This window comes from Carassius gibelio, chromosome A5 (genome assembly GCF_023724105.1).
Source record: "Carassius gibelio isolate Cgi1373 ecotype wild population from Czech Republic chromosome A5, carGib1.2-hapl.c, whole genome shotgun sequence".
NCBI lineage: Eukaryota > Metazoa > Chordata > Actinopteri > Cypriniformes > Cyprinidae > Carassius > Carassius gibelio.
The window spans coordinates 12,600,603-12,624,700 of NC_068375.1; the positions used below are offsets into that span (position 1 = coordinate 12,600,603).

General features: G+C 38.1%; 2 protein-coding genes across 3 annotated transcripts; one reads left to right on the plus strand and one right to left on the minus strand.

The window, feature by feature from the left end:
- The first annotated feature begins 820 nt into the window (after positions 1-820).
- On the plus strand, positions 821-6,880 carry LOC127994643 (BICD family-like cargo adapter 2). 2 transcript variants are annotated; one of them, XM_052591819.1, is made up of 10 exons: positions 821-910; positions 1,689-2,224; positions 3,362-3,577; positions 3,795-3,911; positions 4,040-4,186; positions 5,112-5,258; positions 5,480-5,554; positions 5,648-5,730; positions 5,887-6,001; positions 6,476-6,880. In XM_052591819.1, the coding sequence occupies exons 2-10, from the start codon at positions 1,961-1,963 to the stop codon at positions 6,650-6,652; spliced, it is 1,341 nt and encodes a 446-aa protein (XP_052447779.1). In that variant the 5' UTR covers positions 821-910; positions 1,689-1,960; the 3' UTR covers positions 6,653-6,880. The 2 variants fall into 2 exon arrangements, with proteins under 2 accessions (XP_052447779.1, XP_052447778.1); XM_052591818.1 differs by having other exon boundaries at positions 860-910; positions 1,693-2,224.
- Positions 6,846-14,461, minus strand: LOC127994669 (interferon lambda receptor 1-like). The gene is made up of 8 exons (XM_052591820.1): positions 14,194-14,461; positions 11,154-11,272; positions 10,818-10,947; positions 10,539-10,720; positions 10,270-10,418; positions 9,988-10,135; positions 9,295-9,431; positions 6,846-8,706 (listed from the first exon to the last, which is right to left on the minus strand). The coding sequence occupies exons 2-8, from the start codon at positions 11,212-11,214 to the stop codon at positions 8,203-8,205; spliced, it is 1,311 nt and encodes a 436-aa protein (XP_052447780.1). The 5' UTR covers positions 11,215-11,272; positions 14,194-14,461; the 3' UTR covers positions 6,846-8,202.
- Between the last annotated feature and the right edge of the window lie 9,637 nt (positions 14,462-24,098).

A 24,098-nucleotide genomic window follows, 5' to 3' on the forward strand; every position in this document is an offset into this window, starting at 1 on the left:
TGGTAACTTAAATTTATGTATTTGAATATCCATCAAAAATAATTGTAAAAATAATCATTTGACAAATTTTCTTTTGAAAATAAACATCATAAATTAATATGATAATTTATATTCCAAAGTGGTCAAATTAGGCAAATGTGTTTGTTTCTTCATTTTTATATATAAAAAAGTACAAACCAGAAGCAGAAATGTACTGTAATATCTAACAGATTTTTATCTGTAAAATTTTACAAATATTAATAATCAACTTGTTGATTTCCGAAAAAAAAGGTTACATATTAAATGAAGAAGATAGAAGTGAACCAAAACAAACCAAATAAGGCATATAAAACATAAATGAACAAATTAATAAATCATAGTGTTTTTTTAAACATTACAAACAAACAAACATAATGACGGCTAAATGGGATAAAAACAGTAAAATGTTTACAAAAATTCATTTGAAAGCTTTCTTATTTTTCGAAGTTAATATTGTTTTTTGATATTTTGAACTGCTGCCTTCAAAATTCAAAGCAATTGTTTAATTCCCCCATGTTTACATTTATGAATAAATAGTTTTTTTTTAAACTTGTACCTATCAATTCTATCTACTTGTTATTCTTTGTGTGTGTGTGTGTGTGTGTATATACCTTGCTACGTGTACGGCATCAGGCTAACCGAGACTTGTCATTTGCACTTATATATTGCTGCTCTTTAGTTAGTTTTGACTGCTATTATTGTCCTTATCTGTAAGTCCCTTTGGATAAAAGCGTCTGCTAAATGACTAATTGTAAATGTAAATGTGTACCCGGCTCCTCCCATTGAACTGATGACGCCATGAGAAGGTGTGGCCTAATCGCTTCCAAGGCGATCAGTAGCACCTCCCTCCCTTGTCACCTTTCATGCTGAGTGTGGAGCAGGAACTTCCCAGGTAGGAAAAACAAAGCGTTTCTTGTTTGTAAATAGTCAATAGAGACATTTTGACTACTAACAGACGGTTTCTTACCGACTTTATTGGAAAATAGTTTGAATAGAAAACATTCATTCAAGTTCTTAAGTATTTTATTTAAGCTTTTATTTGCTGTGAAGTTGATACGAACAGTTTGGGGTGTTGTATTTACACTGCATTAGAGTAATGTTGATGATTCAACCGTTTCAATTCCATAAAATACCACATAATGTTTAAAAAATAAACACTTTAGGAAGAGTTTCTGGTTTACATGATCATTTATTTATGACTGTTTCCCCCATTATGATCCTCAGACCAGGAAGCAGCCTGTTTTATTCCAAGAAAACACTTTCCAGCAATATTAAACATAATGGTTGGGAAATATTTGCATTAAGAAGGTCAGAGCCACCTACTTTATGTCTTAGTTACCTGTGCTCTTTAAAACCGGTTTAGCTAATTGTAAGGGGTGAAGTCACTGGGCCACTGAGGAGTCTTGAATGACTGCTGGAATGTGGGAGAAACACTGAGACATTGTTATGTTGGCCGTGTCCCCAAAAGAAACTCCTCGACAACAATAGAAATGCCCAAAGGAAGAAATGAATGATGTGTTTTTGTGATAAGAAACAGGGAAGAAACCCAAGCTCTTACGGTTCAGGAGATATTAGATATTGTGAATGAATACACCTGCCAGCTATGTGTCATGAATTTCAGGGTGAGTTTACTCAATTGTCCCCTGTTTCAACATGTTTTTTGTCCATAGGAAGATTTCTAAGGAAGAACAATAAATCAACTGACGATTCCACCCTCGAAGGAAGCTTCAGCCTCAGTACACCCTACATGTGACACGCACAAGGGTTGATCATCTTTTGAAGGATATTCAAACCCAAGAGGTGTGACTCTTTCTTTAAAGAAAATCCAGGCTAGACTAGAGCATTGGACATTTCGACTGGGAAGGATGCAGATGGACAGCTTTTGACTATCAGGACGGTTACCTGGAGTCCTGCTCATCCGTGAAACTTAAGGGACGGACCAATGTTTCCATCCAGGAAGGAGAACCTACCCTCTCCCATCCTGGAGGATTCTTTCTTCCCCTTTTCTTCGTCACACTCTTCCTCCGGTCACCGGATCATGGCTCCTACAATGGGAGTAGATGATCTTCTCGCCTCACCTCAGGATGACAGCAGTCCTACACTGCTGGAAAAGGACCTGATCCTGGCTGCTGAGGTGGGCCAAGCTTTGCTGGAGAAAAACGAGGAGCTGGCCGCTCAGATAAAGCAGATGGAAAGGGAGACGGAGGTATGAATGAGAATGAGTGGTCAGAAGTGATGGAGTCTCTCAATGCCTGTTCACACCAAGGACGATAACTCGATAAAGCCGATAAAAAAAAACAATTAACAGCAAGTCGGAATCCACCCGACTTTAACAAGCACAAGCATTTAAAACAGCAGACAGCATACAATAACTGCAGTGCATGCTTATAATAAACAGATCATTGTCGTCTGCTGGTGTGTGCGCTAATAAAGTCATCTGTTTTAGTTATCGTTATCGTTCTTGGTGTGAACGGACCTTAACTCAGTAAAGTAACATGTTTATGTTTACAAACAATCTTTAATTAAAATATTCTTTATTGTCCAGTAGAGAAATTTGCTTGCACAATACGTTGTTAATTCTTTAAATCTTTATATTAAGAATAAGAATAGTAAATAATAACGGCATATAAAACATCTATCACAATAAAAATGTCTAAAATGAACTTGTGGCAAACGGCTGTCTCTACCCAAAATGTGCCAATTTTATTTTAAAACCTTGTTATTTTACTATTGTAATGGAAGAAAGATTTAAAAGGTTTTTATAGATTAGATTTACACCACCATTCATTTGTTTAATACTTTAGTAAGGACACATTAAATTAGTCTAAAATTACAGTTTTTATTTAAAAGAAATGCTGTTATTTGAACTTCCTATGCATCAAATAATCCTAAAAAATATATCGTGATTTGCGCAAAAAAATATTTATGTTTGAATGGTAGAGTAAAAACAATTCCTAACAATCTTAAAACTACACACTGGTACTCGTCTACTAGAGGACTTGTACTTAAGAAATAAACATAAAAAGGAAAATGCTCAAGCATTATTGACTTTGAGTGTTTATATCTCTTGCATATTGAAATGATGTTGCATATGATGCTGCACCAGTAATACTTTATGGTGACTCTTCATTTAGAGACGGTTGTATCAATGGTCTCAAAATTGTGCTAAAAACCTGAATGATAGAACCTGTAATAAAGGTTACTTTATACACCACCTTCAAGACCCTCCAAATAAACATTTCACCATAAAAAGACCCAATACCATTCTGAATCAAACCTATTATCAGCATTAGAACTCTTTTAAAGTGTGTGAATTACAAACAAAGTCTTTTCTGTACAACAGGCTGTGCAGCAGGAGAAACACGTGCTGCAGCGACGTCTGGAGGTGCGCGACCTCGAGGCCAGTCAGCGGGACGCAGAACTGCAGGCGGACATCACAGCGTTGCGTGCGCAGTTGGAACAAAAACACATTCAGAGTCGTGGCCGGCGTCATGAAGAAAGTGAGCAGCTGACTCAGCTTTCTAACCACAACCAAAAACTTGTGGAACAGCTGGCAGAGGTGACCAATCAGAAGACCCCAGTTTCCTATTTTATCTTGTCAGAGGCATCCAGGGTTATGTGGGTAGCCATGTCTAGTGATGTAGTAACATGAATACAGTTAGATACAGGGCTGGACTGTAGATCCGCTGGTTTAGGTATCCATCTGATGTCAGAAGCAGTCCTAGATATAATGTTTGACTACATCTAAACCTTTCTCTCTCCGTTTCTTCTTCAAGGCAGTGGCTATAGAGCATACTTTGCGTACTGAGCTTCGTTCTATAAGAGAAGAAATTGAGGATACAAGTTTTAGCAAATCCATAAGCTCTGCTAGACTGGACAGTCTGCAAGCAGAGGTATGGACACAAAATGAGTGATCAAAGTAGAATTAAACCAATATATCCTCCAGGCTGATATTTTGACATGGTCAACTGTTGATTCACTGTTTTCTGTGTTATTTTTCACTACTGATCGTATATAACAGAACAGGGTTTTGAAAGAGCGCTGTACTCATATGGATGAACGACTGAGGTCAGCTCAAGAAGACAACCTCCGGCTGAGATCTGAGAGGGATGGATTGAGAGAGAGGGTGATCGAGCTACAGACCAGTCTGAAAGATAAAGAAACGGAGGTGAGGACTATGTGCCAGATGATAGAAATTGGGAAGGAATGTTTCTAGAAGATGGGGAGCAAGTGTGAAACTCTATATAAGAAAGATGTCTGATATACATAATGCAAAGGCTCATCCTTATCTACAAACTCCCACTACTAGTGCTGTTGGGAAGTCCATTTCACACAAGAATCCACCACAAAGAATGAAGCACTAGTAAAATGACTAATTTAATATTATGAAATAATAATAAGAAACTTTCAATTCATCAATCCCTGAAAAAAATGCATCAGTGTTCCACATACATTTTAAGCAATATAACTGTTACATTTTTTTAAAATCACTAAACCCAATAAAATGCATTAAAAAAAAATAAAACAGTAATTAAATTAATCAAAAGAGTCAGTAAAGATATTTGTTACAAAATATTATATTTTAAATTTTAAATGCTTTTGAACTTTCTATTCATCAAAAAAAAAACCTTGATTAAATGTATAATAATGCTAAATATTAAGAAGCATTATTGTTTTTTAACAGTGAGAATAATAAGAATAGTAAGAATAAGAAGTTTCTTTAGCACCAAATCAAATAAATGCAGCCTTTCTGAGCATAAGCCTCTTTCAAAAACATCAATCATTTTTACCAACTTACCAATATGAATATACAAAATAAAAAAAGCAAAATGGACAGTTCTGTTCTGAGAGGCATTGTGGGCAGAGATGCACACTTTGAGAATCCACTAATTAAAGTGTACCATATGGCCACCATGACATATGATCTTCAGCATACTGTGATTTGAGGCAAACTAAGTCTCCTGCATACCACTGCTACTAAATTGTATGAGAATTGGGAATTGGGCAGCCTAAGTTTCAGGTTCAGATTTCGCTGGTCAGAATCCATCCACCCCTAAAGTGTTTCAGTCTGGCTCTCTCTGGCTCTTTCACAGCTGGAACAGGAGCAGACCACAGTGTTTCAGCTGCGCACAGTAAACCATACCATGCAGCAAAGGGTTGAAGCCCTGGGAGAAGAGGCCAATCTGGGGGAGACTACCTGTTTCCCTTTGTCACTTCAGAGTGAGATCCAACAGTCCCAGGTAGCGCTCAACCCCTGTTTAAAAAAAAGTAAATAGATAGGTGTGCATGCTTCAACTTAGCTTGTAGCAAATGTTTACAGCACTGCAAGCAATGTATATTGACTATCAAAAGTCTTTGGGTTTTATGCAAATAAGTGTTTGATTTTCTCCTCACCCAGTTTTTCTCTTCATCACACTTTCTATTTCTGCTGACTGGTTGTTTTCGTTTTGATCTCTAACAGGCAAAAGAAACCATTTTGGGACATTCAGCCATTTTGCAAGAAAAAGAAGAAGAAATTCAGAGGTTACAGAAAGAGGTTAGATAAATAATACGAGGACATCACAATAGCATGCATATAGAATGAGTATCTTCATCTAAGGTGATATGTGATGTTTTGTTCTTTCATCAGCTACAGTCTAGAGAAACTGAATTAGAAGAGCTGAGGGAGCAGGTGAAGCCATTTCATAACAGTCCCGGTAAACCTTCTTACAGGTGAGAACTGGATCAAAAGGCTTTTCAACTTTTTGTTCTCTTTGTGTCATATTTAATGCCGGAGATAAAGTGATAAGCTAACGATGCATGATGAATGGGGGATATTTTGCATAATAGTCTGAGTGTAGCTTGAAATGGTCTATTATTTTATCATAGTGCCTTGGAAGAGGAGATCATTTTGGCTCGACAAGAACGTGATGCACTCAACCAGCAGCTTCTGAACACTATCAGACACAAAGTGGCACTCTCTCAGGAAGTTGAGTCTTGGCAGGTTGGTAACTTGTAATGAATTTCTAATCCAGTAATGCCAATTGGATTTTGTTATTATAGTGGTATGCCCTAGAAACCACCCATTATGTTTTGCACAGGAAGTACTACTTATATTTTTTCATAATATATATATATATATATATATATATATATATATATATATATATATATATATATATATACACACCATGCATTGTACAGAGAGCCATCTTTGACATCCTTCTTGTATTCAGAAACACAGTTCACAGAAACACAGTCCTCATTACTTTTTTTTTGCAAGGCTAGTTCAGTTGTTTGGAGCTCCTTAGGGGTTAGTCTTAGGACCATTTTAGTTTCTGCAGTGACAAACTGTATTGAACATACACAGTATAATTGTAAATGATAGTTAGCCTCCACTATGCATTGCACATATTTATAAAATAGATCTAGTTTGGCTCTTCTTTTACTTTCACTGGCCAACAAATTTCTGTTCCAGGAGGACATGCGTCTGGTGATCTGTCATCAGGTTCAACTCCAACAACAAGAGAAGGAAAAGGAAATCAACAAGGAACAGACAGGCTTTCAAAGAGGCACTCGCACCACAAAATCACTGCGTGTACGTGGGGAAGATGGAAGGAAAGGGTTTTTCTCTTCTCTGTTTGGGGGAGACTGACTTGACGAAAAATAAGAAGGGACAAGAAGGGAAGAGAATATAGTAACAACAGATTTCTCACTTTTGTCTGCAAGTGGCAAATCATCTTTAAAATCATCCAAATGTGTAAATATAAAGAAAATATAAAGAAATTATATGTACTCCATAGTGGCACTGTTGCATATTTATGTTTTTCAATATTTATTTGCAACTTCAAAAGCATACCTAAAAATAAATGTATAACATTTACTTTTTTCTTGGCTCTTTTATATGAAGGGTTAATCATTCTTAAACCATAAAACAAACAACCTGTTTCACTAGCACTATTAAAGGTAAGCATTTTGCAGCATTACAGTCAGTAACATTTCAAGTAAACAAAACCGTCTCACTCTCAGGCTGTCATATTTTTAAATGACAATACAGACTTGTGCCCCAATATACATATAACCCAGGATAATAATAATAATAATAACATTTTACTAGATATTGTAGCACCATTTTAAAATAGAAAATGTTTAGAAAGTGCCTTATAGAAAACAAGTACAAACACATTCACATACAAATGGTAGGATAAGACGTGAAAATATAACCGGGACAGTAAAACTGATGTTTCGTGAAAGATACATGTAGATTATTTATATCTTTTGTGCAAGTGTGCCAGTAGTAATTATAACTTTTAGATGTCTAAATATTCCTTTTACAAATACTGTAATAATTCAGAACAAAAATTCATTGAATCTGTTAAAAAACTAAGACAAGAATTCTATGAAAAGAACTGTGGGAACTGCATTATACTGTGAAATTTGTCAAAAGAGAGGATGTTAAAAAATATATATTCCATTAGTAAATTTTTTAAAACAGATTTTTACAGAAATCTGAACACACTTTAGAATACAATAGAATACAATTTCAACTGTCCAATATTTCAGGTCAATCAGGTATTGCACTGCATCTTAATTTACTTCATGTAGCACCTGGAGTCCATCATCAAAATGTCTGAATGGCCATTTATTGCCTAGATGCATCACAGTGACAGAATGTGCAGCTCAAACTTATTCCTGAAGTAGGCGCACCTTCCATAGTTCAAAATGTGTTCAACATTACCTGCTTATAGTACCTCAACTGGGCACTCAGCAACAAGATGGCCAATAACCATCAATGTTTAGGTCCAAAGTTCCTTATATTCTACCATACAGAAGTCAGTCTTAGAGTCAGATTTTTGTGTAAAGAGCATAATATCTTGAAGATCCAAGAGTTCCTTATGCGGGAGAAAACTATAAGTGCTTTTAAGATGAATGGGTATGTTAACAGAGTTCTCTCCAGGTATAACCAACCCAGATTAGGTTTCTATACCAGTACCTTCTCAAGTGTTATTCCTTGATGTTACGGATGTTCTAATCTTCAGCATCACCAAATTTAACACCATTTTGCATGGCTCAAGTGAAAGGTGGATACTTTTTGCTTGAATTTGCTCGCAGACTCCACCTTTCAAAGTAGGTTCAGGATATGTATCTCCTCTTTAAGAGCCTTCATAGTTTAGATAGTAGAGCTTTGGAAGTTCATAAATACTTTTATCTTGGTTCATAGCCACTGTCTGAGGAGAAATCAGGTGAGAAGTCAACCTCCTCCTCAGCAGGCACTTCTCTTTCACAGCCATTGCCAGAAGAACAGGAAATAGTTTCTTCTGCATAATATCTAATCATATCTAGGTTTACAAACGTGTTCATAATAACAGTTTGTAGTATTTTGGATGATCTCAAATAGTTTAAAGTACAAGTACTGGAAGATCCAGATTCAGATTCGCTACCTGGATGTATATTTTCCTCATGCTCTTCAGATATTACATTTTCAACATCTTCACTATCCTCCAAATCATCAGTTAGTGTGTTTTTATAACACTGATTTGATGTATCGGCCTCCACAGCTTGCTCTGGAGGGGTAACATTGGTGAAGGATGTTGGTTCATAGAACAGATAGCCGTCTGTGTTCTTTACTGTTTTTGGTGGGGTCACTGTAACTTTTTGGTATTCCTCAGGGATCAGTTTTAGGACCCATTTATATCCTGGAAAAACAACCTGTAAAAAAATTACACTCTATTATCGTAAAGGATGGTGAACCTCTACCATGCATTGCATTTATTTATTTGGCATCATTTTACAACAAAAGTTCCATTAATTAACTTTATTTAAAGCATTAACTAACATTCAAAATTAACAGTTGTATTTTTATCAATACAACTGTTCATTGTTAGTTCATGTTAGCTCATGTTTTAAATTCACTTTTGTTAGTAAGTAAACAAGTGTGAATAAATACATCAAAAATTACTTCGAGACCAGATAAAAGAAATAGAAATATTGTCTCAGAAAGCAAAGTTAGTTCCTAGAACACCTCTAGCAACATTTGTTTGCAGATGCCACACAGTTTGATATTTTGTATCTAATTCATTGAAATTCAGATTTTTTTAGTTGGACTTGAGGCCTATATACACATAATAAATGTATGCTGTATATAAAAATATTAAACATCTTGCAAGGGTATAATGTTTTGTAAAAAATCAAGGAATGTCCACATAATTATTTCAGTACAACAACTGATAAATGAAACTTAAATTCTAAAGTCAGATAAGGACATGCACATGATCTTTGTATTATTGAAGTACATACCAAAGGATTTGGAATGTGGGGATTCTTGTTTTTATGCCTCATGTGGTAAAAATAACCAAAAGAAAACAAAATCCCAGCTGAAATAATTAGCAGTGTAGCCACAATCCACACCATTGGCCTAAAGCTTCTAGTAGAATCTATAAAAACATTAAGACACATTAACATAAAATACAATTGTAATCAAGTTGATTTTATGTTTTTGAAGTTATGTTCTCCAAGGCAGCATTTATTTGGTCAGAAATACAGTAAAAAAAAAAAAAGTAACATTTTGTAAAACGATTAGTTTAAAATAACTGTTTTCTGTTTTAAAATGTCATTTGTTCTTTTGATGCAAAGCTGAATTTTCTGCATCATTACTTCAGTCTTTAGTGTCACATGATCCTTCAGAAATCATAATTGCTTTTCAAGAAACATTTCTTCTAATTATTTGATCATTTTTTATAAATGCCAGAAACAGTGCTGCTTTCTAGTTTTGTAGAAATTAGATTCTTCAATGAATAGAAAACTCAAAAGAGCATTTACTGTATTTGAAATAGTAATCATTTTTTACTCTCACTTTTGATCAATTTAATGCATCCTTGTTGAATAAAAGTATGAATCTCTCTCTCACTCTCTCTCTCTCTCTCTATATATGCACACTCTAAACACTATACAAATAGTGTCAGCTGCTATACAAAAAATGATATATATTACCTAATACAAATATACATTTGGTGGTGTTGAAGTTGTTGTACTTTAAGACTTGTTGATGACTGGCAGAAACACTAACACAGTAGTTCTTGCCGGATGACACATCATGGAATATGAAGGGAGATTCTGAGGTTGATATCAGTGCTAAAAACTTCAATGACAATAATAATGACATAAATAAGTAAAAAAAAAAGAATCAACACATTTTAAGTAATGCATTAATGAATGTAGAAATTTCATTCAAAAAATCAGTGATTGTACAAGACAAAAATGTTACGCATTTACCGTTGATTCCCCTGCAGGACTGTTCTCTAAAAGGTATAGCAGGTATTCCAGTGGTTTGATCTCTGGTTTTAATTCCAGCCAATGACTAAAATCAATTTTAATGGACTTTTGTTCAGTTGAGATTTTTACATCTGGGGAACTCAGGCGTGCTACAGAATAATCCAACAGAAAGTCAAACAACCAAACCAGAGCATTATTTAGCTTTTCTGACAAATTTTTTTACGACATTAATCCTGGAAGTCTTATATACATAATATATTTGAACTTACTGTCTCCATATGGCTGGAAAGACTTTGAAGTAGTTGTCCAGTTGGAGCTCATATTTTTAAATGTAGTCTTGACCCTCACAAAATAATTCCAGTTGAGCTCAGCTTGCATATTGAAGGTCAGTTCACATTTCAGTATTTTTATGTTAGTGCAGTTTGGAGAGCGATTCCACTTTCGTCCAGACCTGCCCAAAAAAAAAAAACATCATCATGAGTACATTAAACATAATTGCTTAATAAAAAAGTTGTATTTATTTATTTATTTTTAAAGTCTGTATGTACATTTCTTGTGCAGTTATAAACTCCAAGGTATATCTGCTGTCAGGAGGATTTCCTTTCCCAGGAAGCCATTCTGCTGTAGCCTTAAAATCCAATAATCCCACAGTCAGGTTCTTTGGAGGAAAAATAATTGCTAAAAAAACAGAGAACTAATTTAATATATATGATTAAATGCCAAAATACGCAAGTTAACACGTATTGATAATAATGGTTTCATAAAATAGTATTTATATATTTGCATTGTGAGGTTCAGAAGGATTTCCATTTGTGTTACATATCTGCCCTACATCTAAGCAACTGTCAAACCATAGTTCAAATGCATAAAAAAATGTACACTACCTAGGGATGGCATCACACAGATCTGGAGCAATGTGAAAATGCAGGCTAGGAAGTTGGTCATAGTGTCAATAAATCATGTCAAACCTTTAAAAAGGCTGGAAGTTTATCCTCAATTGCCCCTAATGTTTGGAGAAATAAATGTATAAAGACAGCATTACATAAATAGAAATATGCAAAATAATATAATTAGTCTGGAGCAAACAATATTTGACTTAAAGGGCCAGAGCAAGATAACAGTTCTAATATTTGAATCATTTCAATATCAAAATGAGAAATGTTTTCAAATAAAACCATTAAAGGGTTAGTTCACCCAAAAATCTAAATTATGTCATTAATAAATCACCCTCATGTCGTTCTAAACCAGTAAGACCTCTGTTCATCTTGGGAACACAGTTTAAGATATTTTTGATTTAGTCCGAGATCTCTCAGTCTCTCCATTGAAGCTGTGTGTACGGTATACTGTCCATGTCCAGAAAGGTAAGAAAAACATCAATGTAGTCCATGTGACATCAGAGGGTCAGTTAGAATATTTTGAAGCATCGAAAATACATTTTGGTCCAAAAATAGCAAAAACTACGACTTTATTCAGCATTGTCTTGTCTTCTGTGTCTATTGTGAGAAAGTTCAAAACAAAGCAGTTTGTGATATCCGGTTTGTGAACGAAGCACTCGATGTAACCGGATCTTCTTGAACCAGTTCATCAAATAGAACTGGATCGTTTGAAACGGTTCGCGTCTCCAGCAGTGATGCCGGTAACGCGTTATTCTAATCTGACCACTTTTTTCAGTAACGAGTAATCTAACGCATTACTATTTCCAAACCAGTAATCAGATTAAAGTTACTTAACCAAGTCACTGTGCGTTACTATTTTTGTCATTTTCCTTAATAAAAATATTTATTTCTTCTTGCATCTCGGGGAGTGAAGTCACGTATGCGACAAGTCACGTTTTCAGCATGCATGAAGTTCACGTCATGTGTACGTGCCACGCAGCGACACAAACGTAAATGGAGGGAGGCGAGAGATGTGCGTTTTCTAGATGGAGATAGTCGCTATTTTGAGTTTGTGTCAGCTAAAGATGACAACATTAAGGTCCGTTGTACACTCTGTGCTGGCGGCGATAAAGTGTTATCTAGCTACAAAAAAACTACGTCGAATTTGAAAAAAAACATTTGGAGTCGCAGCACTGCACAGTCAAAGTCACACCAGGTGATGAGAAGCAGGGAGCAGGAGGTCCCCGACCACCTAAACAACAAAAGCTGGACTTCGGTGCAAAACCAGTAAGTGGGGGAGAGTTGAAGAAGTTAGTCGGGCAGTTTGTTGTGGAGGAAATGCCATTAAATACGGTTGACTCGCCCTCATTTCATGCCATAATAAACAAGATCCCTACCACTGTCAATGCCGCGCTGCCTCACAGAACAGCTTTTTTTTCTTACATGGAGGAGGAGTATTCAGTGATAGAGAGAAATCTAATATTTAATATTTAATATTTTAATAGTATTTATGTTAAGTCAAGAAAGACTGACTTTATTTTTTGTAAAAACTTGTATTTTTTCAGAAAATAATTTGGAGATAGATTGTGGATGTTACTGTTAAAAATACACTTCCAATAAAGTGAGTGTTGGCAAAACCGGTTGTCATTTTTATGTTGTCGGCAGCTGCTGAATATAACTAAAAAAGTAACTTGTAAAGTAACTTAGTTACTTTTAAAATCAAGTAATCTGTAAAGTAACTAAGTTACTTTTTAAATCAAGTAATCTGTAAAGTAACTAAGTTACTTTTTAAATCAAGTAATCTGTAAAGTAACTAAGTTACTTTTTCAAAGTAACTGTGGCAACACTGGTCTCCAGTAAGCATTAATCTACAAATTAATTAAACTGTTAACTTTTTTTAATGTGGCTGACACTCCCTCTGAGTTAAAACAAACCAATATCCCGGAGTAATTCATTTACTCAAACAGTACACTGACTGAACTGCTGTGAAGAGAGAACTGAAGATGGACACCGAGCCGAGCCAGATGACGAACAAAACATTGACTCGTTCACGAGTCAAGAACCAGTTGCATCGGTGTTCGTATCACCAGTAGTTCTTTCGGACAGTTCGATTCAATAAACCGGTTGAAGAAAACGGTTCACCGGTTCTTTTGCACTCAATGTAATGGCGTCATTGGCGATGATTGCCCTTCATTCAAGCCTTCGGTTTACCTGGGCTCATAACATTAGCTCAGAAACAGTTCAGAATCAATCATCAAAAGAATCAGTTCAGACGCTCTGTGTGTCGGTCTGCTTCACACTGAATCACAAATGCGCAGTATCATCAAGCTCCTCGGTACTCGAATAGGAAGCGTCCGACAGAAGCGGTTCTTGACTCGTGAACGAGTCAATCTTTTGTTCGTTATCTGGCTCAGCTCGGTGTTCATCTTCAGTTCTCTCTTCACAGCAGTTCAGTCAGTGTACTGTTTGAGTAAATGAATTACTCCGGGATATTGGTTTGTTTTAAGTGTCAGCTGCATTAAAAAAGATAACAGCTTAAGTCATTTGTGGATTAATGCGTATTGGAGATGCGAACCGCTTAAAATGATTCAGTTCGATTTGGTGAACTGGTTCAAAAAGATCCGGTTACATCGAGTGATTCGTTCGCGAACCGGATATCACAAACTGCTTTGTTTTGAACTCTCTCACACAACAGACACGGAAGAGAAGACAATGCTGAATAAAGTTGTAAATTTTTGCTATTTTTGGACCAAATGTTTTTTTCGTTGCTTCAAAATATTCTGACCCTCTGATGTCACATGGACTACTTTGATGTTTTTCTTACCTTTCTGGAAATGGACAGTATACCGTACACACAGCTTCAATGGAGGGACTGAGAGCTCTCGGACTAAATCTAAAATATCTTAAACTGTGTTCCCAAGATGAACGGAGGACTTACTGGTTTGGTACAATATGAGGGTGAGTCATTAATGACATAATTTAGATTTTTTGGTGAACTATCCCTTTAAGTGTTCATTTACTAATTATAGATGATTAAAGTCATACTCACCTCGCTGGAGTCTTATTTTTCTATAAATAAAACAACAGTCCCGAAGATAGCAGGTCCATCTTACACACCAACAGCATTCTTTAAACAAATAATCCAAGTCAAACACACCTGCTCTATCAAAGTGTCACTCTTTCACTGCGGAGAGTGTTTTCAGGGTATGTTAAGCAATGCAAGGTATATTTGTAGCTTTAGCCCCTCCCCTGTTACCTGAAACATGAAAACAGGTTGTTCCAGTTTCCAGGGTGGAATGTTTCCTGTCGTCGTCATCTGTCTCCACCCAGCATGCATCTGTAACAAGCACAATAACTGATCAAAATAATTGTTGTTATGAAGCATATACTTAAGCAGAAACTTTATTATATGAAGAACAATTTTATTTTTTATATTGTTTTCAAATAAATATTGGGTGAACAAGCATTTGAGACATTTGAAATGTCTTTTGCAAGTGAAAGTGCAATTTCACTAATAATAATAATAATAATAATAATAATAATAATAATAATAATAATAATAACAATTTATGTAATACATTAACATTAAATTACAGCTTCATACAGCTCTTTGCAAAAAAAGGAACAGCTGTCATGTTAAAGGTACTTGTTTGATCTTTACCAAATTGAAAGCATTAAAATATTCCTTATGTATTTGTCATAACTAGGAACTTGTTATGAAAGGAACTTGTTGAACTACATGATTAGTTTTTCTATATTTACTGTACATGTAAATACTTTTAGTTCCATTTTTTAATGCTGGAATTCTGCCCAGATAAATATCAGCATGACTGGCTTTGACCAATTGTTGTTGGTTTCTTTCTTTCATACATCTATTTAACCATCTACAGCCTTATATCCATTAATATCATATGATACCATGTTTGTTAATTTGACCAGGAAAGACCTTTACCATGTCTGATTCTGCTATTTTTACTGTAAGGCGACTTGAATGGACTTGACTTGAATACAGCCACCTTAACAAGTGGAGAGATACAAGGCCAGGGACGTGGACAGACATTTTGAGGGGCAGGGGCTCAAGTGAAATAAAGGGCACTTCTCATAATTACGTATTTCTTTTTCTTTTTTGAAACAAAAAAGTATATATATTAACGCAACACTGACTTCCTTTTTAAAAAAATAATTTAAAAAACTTAATTAATTTTATCTTCCTCAAACTCTAATTTTCAAAAGATGTCTACAAAATAATCAGTTCACACAGAAACCATGGTCTCCTTAGTATTCACTAGGTTTATAGAGCAGCAAAGGAAACCATCCCACAATTTGCATGTTTTGAAAACATTTTCTATGCTACTAGTTTCAAGTATATATTTAGAATAACCAAAATAACTGCATCAAGCAGAGGGGTGTGTTTTACTAATAATTTGTTTATTTTTTTGCACAAGGCACTACATCATTTTAGTTATTTTGGTTTTATCAGAACACATAACACTTTTAAATCAACACAAATATTCACTCTAAACTGAAGAGGGTTGTTGCTGCTATTTTGTTGACTTTGCATTATGCTGCCTGCCTGGCCCTGCACTGCAAGCATGATTAAAATTAATTGTTTAAATACTTTTTGTTTCACAAGCAAAATAACTTTTTAGCTTCACACAACTAAGCATCAGAATACTGAATTGCCTTAATGTTTTAATCAAATACATTAATATTATTATTGCTATGCATGTACACATACACAATAACTGATGGTGACTGACAAGGACTTAGTTTCACATTTGAGGGAGGACTGTATCATCACCATCATCAAATAAAACCTTCAAAATCCACATTTAGATGGGAGTTTGTTTTAAACCTACTACACTCAAAAAATATTCTGTGGCTTAGTAAATATTTAACTTAATTAATTTAATAAAATCTCTGAAATTCTTACTTGATTGTTTGAATTAAACTTACCAAAATAATTGAGTAAAAATTTAATAAAATTAAATAAAAGCCAATGTCATGTATGTATTTGTGGTTGTATGGAATACTATTTTATAAAGGTTTGGAGGAAATAAAAAAAAGTTCATAAATAAAAAGTTAATTTATAAATATTGTTATTTTTAATGTTTAATGTTAACTTATTTCTACTCAGTTTTATTTATTAATGTACAGATGCAGTTACTCAGATTTACTACATTTTTTAGAGTGTAGCCTATCCTCCATCTGTTTGCATCTGTAGATTTCTTCTAGATTCACCAATTTAGATTTCTAAATTTCAGGGGGAAAGACTTTTGATGTAAGTCATTAACTAACTGGGGACGTTCTTATTTTATTAACTTATTTTATTACATGGCTTGGTTGATCTCCAATGTAGAATGCGAAAAACAGAGCGTTGCTATGGACTCACAGGATTCTAACCGTAGAGACGGAGCGTACTATTTTCTTTAGCGGAAGCAATACAATCGGGTTTAAATCAATAAACTCCCTTTTAATATTTTCTGTCAAATTATTTATTTATTTATTTTATTTAGCTCACGAGGCATGCATGCTAGCAAAACACAGGTTAACTAAGTTATATTTGCCTTTGGCTAATCAGCAGTAAATTCGAGCACTATTCGAGGCACTGGTATTTTAATCTTTTGTTCATCACCAGCTCCACTCACCTCAGCACAAGCCAAGAAAAACACTGCTGGGAGGGGCAGCTGCTGCCTGCAGGTGTGTGTCTGTGTATCTGATGTGCGCCGCTGCACGCAAGGGGGGAAGGGAGAACATTTTCTTCCTAAATTGCATTTTGTTGGACTTCAGAAACATCTTTTGGGAATACTATATCCTCACAATATGTAAGGATACAGCAACTTTGCATGCACCTATACCAACCTCTACATCAGTTTCTTCTTTATAATTAGACAAAAGTTAATCTAGAAAATACACACAGTAAAACTGATAGAATCCAGATGAAGATCCAGAGGTGCCTTTGTAGGATTTATAACGTACATGCAACATTTATGATAGTTTCTTATGAATGTAGAGCATAGTGTTTGAAAGATAATGTCTTTATCCATATGTGTGGAAGATGCCAGAATTATATATACTGTTAACCTATCAGAAACTGTAGAAATGCTGCCAACTGATTATACATATGCCTTTAAGTACAAATGTTTCTGTATTATAAATTAGTTTGAGGCTTGATCCCCTTACAACCTCTGGATGTATGGAGACCTTTGTCTTCAGTATACTCTCTGTCAACTGACTGAACTTCAGTTATGTATATCCTTGTCTTTTTGTGCCACTACACTTTTTTTTTGAAAATAGTAAGGGGGTAAAGCCGCTTTTCCAGAAGCCCAACAATGATACAATTACTGTCAAACATTCTTATAAAGCATTTAAATGATTGACAGAAATTATGAGTTAAATATTTGGAAAAGGTTGGCCAAAGGAAAAAGTAGTTGCCTGGGTCCTAGTGCTCACTTCAAACTCCACTTGCATCTGAATCTGTGGAGATGAATTATAAGCCCATTTCACACTGCATGTTGGACCCGGAACATTGCCGGAACATTGCCGGGTTGCCTTCTATGTTAATGAAAATACGTCCCGGGATTGATCCTGGGTCAGGGACCTAGTAACATTGCCGGGTTCAGTCCCGGAACGAGCCAGAACTAATGCCGTAGGGTGTTAATTACAAAAACATTAAAGATGCAGTCCAAATGCAGTCCAAATTCAAAATATCCCACCCCTCCTCTTCAGACTTGATGCTCACGCAGGTTGCCAGATTAAGGACAAGCAACAGGAATGAGAACAACTGACAATGGCATGTTTTACAGTGTAAGTTAATTTATCTGCATTTTAATATGTCTCTGGTCATAGAGCTTTTTAGACGCTGAGGCTTTTGAAGTTGGGCTGAATTTGCAATCTCTAACCCAGTTCGTTTGCTGGGTTCCATGGCTGCAATAAGCTGTGTTTTCCACCTGGCAACCCAGGGTGTTGAAATACTACTGGGTAAACTGACAGTGTGCAGAATCACATGAACCTAAACAATAACATACTTTCTGACATGGAATGGACATTACAAAGTAGAATAACTGGCCTTAGTGTTGTTTTTCTGAAAAATGAGTATGCAAACTTTTCCTAAATATCTGAAATTTTTTCCTAAATATCTGCAAAAATCTTATAGTATTTTTATGCTTTAGTACAGTCAAAATACATACAGCTCTTTTAACTACAATTGTAGAGTTTTTGGAAATGTGAGTGGTGGCTGTGCAGTTTGCTAAGGTGTTCTGGGTGTTTTTAGTTTGCTGCTGTGCAGTTGCCACTGCGTTTACAATTGTTGCCAGGGTGTTGCACAGATGTTTCTTGGTGTTTGTTTTTTTTATTGCTATGCAGTGTGTTATGAGGGGTTGCCAGGGTGTTGATATGCAACAGTTAAAGCTGCAGTCGGTAACTTTTGACGCTCTAGCGGTTAATAAACAGAACTGCTTGCGTCTTGCGGAAGAACATTGTAGCGCGACTTCTCTCTGTTTATGTCAATGAAGAATTACAACGGTACTGGGTTACTCCCCTGCGGTACCCCCGAAGCAATCTAAAATAGTCTGAATATAAACACTTATAGAGCTTGGCAACCGACGTCACAGCGCAGTGCATTCTGGGACGTAAAAAGGAGGGCGCCACCATTTTGTGAGGCCACACAAAAATTTATCAAAACAATGTTGAAAAGTGGATTAAATGAACGAAATGTACTATATAGAGACAAACTTCTACCGGACGCAAGAAAACGGTACCTGGAAAAGATGGCAATGATCGGAAATCTGGATCCATATGAGGTGCCTTCAAGAGAATGTACTCGAGACCCCGACGATTTACCTCCTCTGACTTTTCCAGATATTTTTGTATATTTAGTATGTGGTGTGAGTGCTTATACCGAGGCTCAATTTCGTAATTTTAAATCTATGGAAGCCCACGTTCAGTTCACAAATGGCTGGGTCCATGACTTGGAAGCCTACAAATCGCCGAGTTGTGAAAACACCGTCGTCCGTACAAAGGTGAGTATCATCTTGCTTACCTACCTGCGATCACAAATGACCTATATATTATATACAACAATGTAAAAACATGTTCGTTAAATTATCTTTTTTTTTAAAAAACACGGTGTCTCGTTCCTTGAATGAATAAGGTTTTGAACGAATTTAAGAATCGAGTGAGCCAGTGATTTATCTGCCCATTCAGATGGACAATTTTCCTGCCTTCCAATGTGCATACTATCTAGCCTATCTGCCCTAAATAGTATTGATCGTTTTATTGTCATCATTATTTATCCATGATGGGCCTAAACTAGGCAAGGTTTTAGCACAAAAGCACATTTAGCAAAATATTGTTTAATTATCAATATTGACAAAAATTCCTCCATTTCAGGCCCAAGAAGGAAAAAAAGAGAGCTTATAAATAATAGTTCATTTAATAAGGCTACTTTTTCATTAAATGAAAACCTTTTTATGGTACATATATGTACCATAATGATTCAGGACGGGCTAAAAACACTGTTTGGAAAATGGATTCATGGTGTACTCGCTTATTATATACATTTTGTAAATCTTGAACACAAAAAAAAGTTACGGACCGCAGCTCTGATTGGTTGTTTTCCTACCGGGAGCGGATGAATTTCTGCAAATGGCAATAGGACCACTGGGAGGAGCCAGAGGAGCTTGATTTTTTCACGGATTATCTATCTCATATTCTACTGTCAGGACATAATGACAGGTTTCACAAATACATTTTTACAAAATTTACCTGCTTCAGCTTTAAAATGTTTTGAGTGTTTTAGTGTGTTGTGCTGTTTCTAGGGTGTTCTCAATGGTTGTATTGTGCTGCTGTATGGATGCAAAGATATTTGTTATGGGTTTCTTAAAGGGGGGGTGAAATGCTATTTCATGCATACTGAGTTTTTTACACTGTTAAAGAGTTGGATTCCCATGCTAAACATGGACAAAGTTTCAAAAATTAAGTTGTACATTTGAAGGAGTATTTTTGTTCCCAAAATACTCCTTCCGGTTTGTCACAAGTTTCGGAAAGTTTTTTTCGAGTATGGCTCTGTGTGACGTTAGATGGAGCGGAATTTCCTTATATGGGTCCTAAGGGCACGTCTGCCGGAAGAGCGCGCGCTCCCGTATAGCACAGCACTGAGAGCACAACAGACATTCACTGATCAGAGTGAGAGAGTCGCGAAATGTCACAAAAGAAGTGTGTTTTTGGTTGCCAGGGCAAGACAACCCTGCACAGATTTCCAAAAAAAAAACAGCATTAAGGGACCAGTGGATGGAGTTTATTTTTACAGAGCATCAATGGAGTTGTGCAAGTGTTTGTGTTTGTTCCCTGCATTTCTAAGATGCTTGTTTTACAAACAAGGCCCAGTTTGACGCCGGATTTGTGTATCGTTTATTTCTTAAGGATGATGCAGTCCCAACGAAAAAAGGTCACGCCTCCAGCCGCTCGTGTTTTTCCGAAAAAAAATCGGCACAGACTATTTTTATCTTATAAATATAATAAAACTAAAGAATTTTTGGAGATATGAAGGATGCAGTACTACTCTATCCAAGATGGCGGCGCATCCACACGCAGCGGCTTCTCTCTGTCCCGACAGAACGGTGTTTTTGTGTTTTTTGTCTTGTGAGTCGCAGTGTTTTTGCACGTTGTCGTCGCGTCTACCTGTCTGTAAGCGCAAATACAGTCGCGAGTTTCTGCCCGATGTCGGCAGAACCGCATTTTTACAGTTAAACTCCGCGCAAGCGGAACAGCTGCGGGATCTTGATCTGCTACGGAGGCCTTCACCATCATCGACCCCCACTACTGCAGCGGAGGCGCCACAAGCGGCGTGAGAGGAAGCAGAAGAGGGGGAAGCGCGGAGGTATCCGGGCTAGGCTAACGGCTAACCCACACAAGCCATCTGTCCCCACCATCGTACTAGCTAACGTACGCTCGTTGGACAATAAACTGGACTACATTCGTTTACTACGCTCAACTCAGAGGACTGTAAGAGACTGTTGTGTTTTTGTGTTCACGGAAACATGGCTCAGCAACAGCGTTCCAGATGGCGCTATTCAGCTCGACCAGCTGACGTGCTATCGAGCGGATAGAGCTCTCGTCGCGGGAGGAAAAACCCGCGGCGGCGGGCTTTGTGTTTACATCAATGACGCGTGGTGCCGCGATACTGTTGTGATCCGCAAACACTGCTCAACCCTGGTGGAGTTTATGATTATTAAGTGCCGGCCGTTCTATCTGCCGAGGGAATATACTGCTATACTGCTCATTTCAGTGTACATTCCCCCATTCAACATCACCAGCAACAGGAACGACGCACTTAATGAACTGTACCAACACATCAGTGAGCAGCAGACAGCACACCCGGATGCTTTTCTCATCATAGCTGGGGATTTCAACCATGCTGACCTTAAGAGTGTGTTTCCAAAAATACACCAGCACATCAACTTTCCAACACGAGGTAATAACATTTTGGACTTTGTTTACACCACACAGAGAGGAGCTTACAAAGCCCTCCCCCTCCCCCACCTCGGAGCCTCAGATCACATAACTGTTATGCTAATGCCTGCATACAGACCACTCATTAAAGTCGCCAAACCAGTTCACAAACAGATTAAAGTGTGGCCAGAAGGATCATCAGAGATTCTTCAGGACTGCTTCAACACAACTGACTGGGACATGTTTAAACAGGCTGCCACATGCAATAACACCACTGACCTCCAGGAGTACTCAGAGACTGTTACTGCCTACATCAATAAGTGTATTGATGATGTAACGATCACAAAAACTATCACTGTCCGGGCCAACCAGAAGCCATGGATGACGGGGGAGGTCTACAGACTCCTGAAGACACGGAATGCTGCCTTCAGAGCTGGAGATGAGGTGGGCCTGAGAACAGCTAGGGCCAACCTGTCCCGCGGCATCAGAGAGGCTAAGAGACAGCACTCCAGGAGGATAGCTCATCAATTCAGTGACAGCAGAGACACTAGGAGCCTGTGGCAGGGGATACAGACCATTACGGACTACAAGCCCCCACCACGGACCTGTGACAACAACATCTCTCTGCTGAACGAGCTGAACACCTTCTTCGCTCGCTTTGAGCAACAAAACAGCACCACTGCACAGAAGACTCCACCTCCTCCCGGCGACCAGGTGATGACTCTGACCCCAGACAGCGTGAAGAGATCCTTCATTAAGGGGAAGTCGTGGCCTAATGGTTAGAGGGTTGGACTCCCAATCGAAGGGTTGTGAGTTCTAGTCTCGGGCCGGACGGAATTGTGGGTGGGGGGAGTGCATGATCAGCTCTCTCTCCACCTTCAATACCACGACTTAGGTGCCCTTGAGCAAGGCATCGAACCCCCAACTGCTCCCCGGGCGCGGCAGCATAAATGGCTGCCCACTGCTCCGGGTGTGTGCTCACTGTGTGTGTGTGTTCACTGCTCTGTGTGTGTGCATTTCGGATGGGTTAAATGCAGAGCACAAATTCTGAGTATGGGTCACCATACTTGGCTTAATGTCACTTCACATTTTTTTTTTTTTTTTTTTTCTCAGCAGGATCAATGCCCGCAAAGCTCCGGGGTCCTGACAACATCCCTGGGCGTGTACTGAAAGACTGTGCAGCAGAACTCACTGATGTCTTCACAGACATTTTTAACATCTCACTGAGACAGGCTGTTGTTCCCACATGCTTTAAAACTACCACTATCATCCCAGTCCCGAAGAAGCCATCTCCATCCTGCTTCAATGACTACCGTCCTGTTGCACTTACCCCCATCTTCATGAAGTGCTTTGAACGGCTAGTCATGCACCACATCAAGTCTGCCCTCCCCCCTCCCTGGACCCCTTCCAGTTTGCATATCGGTCCAACCGGTCGACTGATGATGCCATCTCCACTGCCGTCCACTCAGCACTCACCCATCTGGAAAAAAAGGACTCTTATGTCAGAATGCTGTTCATAGACTTCAGTTCAGCATTCAACACAATCATCCCTCAGCAGCTCATCTACAAGCTGAGTCAGCTGGGGCTCAACACTTCGCTGTGCAACTGGCTGTTGGACTTTCTGACTGGAAGACCTCAGGCAGTACGGGTCGGCAGCAACACATCCAGCACCATCACACTGAACACTGGGGCCCCCCAAGGATGTGTGCTGAGCCCCCTCCTCTTCACTCTGCTGACCCATGACTGCACACCGTCACACAGCTCCAACCTCTTCATTAAGTTTGCAGATGACACGACGGTGGTGGGTCTCATTAGCAACAAAGATGAGACAAACTACAGGAGTGAGGTGAGCCGCCTGGCTGGGTGGTGCAGTGACAACAATCTCTCTCTGAATGTGGAGAAGACGAAGGAGATTGTTGTAGACTTCAGGAGAGCACACACTCAGCATGTTCCTCTGACCATCAACGGTGCGACTGTGGAGAGAGTGAGCAGCACCAAGTTCCTGGGTGTGCACATCACAGAGGACCTCTCCTGGACTGAAAACACCGCAGCACTGGCCAAGAAATCACAACAGCGTCTCTACTTCCTCCGCAAACTGAGGAGAGCCAGAGCCCCACCCCCCATCATGTACACATTCTACAGAGGCACCATCGAGAGCATCCTGACGAGCTGCATCACTGTGTGGTATGGCGCCTGCAACGCGTCCTGCCGAAAGACTCTACAACGCATAGTGAGAGCAGCTGAGAAGATCATTGGTGTCTCTCTACCCTCCCTCCAGGACATTTATGGAACACGTCTCACCCGCAAAGCCCTCTGCATCACAGGTGATCCCACCCACCCATCACACAGCTTCTTCAGCCTGCTGCCATCAGGGAGGAGACTGCGGAGTCTCCAGGCCAGGACCAGCAGACTGAAGGACAGCTTCATCCACCAGGCTGTCAGGAAGCTGAACTCCCTCCCGAACCTGCTCCCCCTCCCCTCTTCTTCCCCAGGCACCACTGA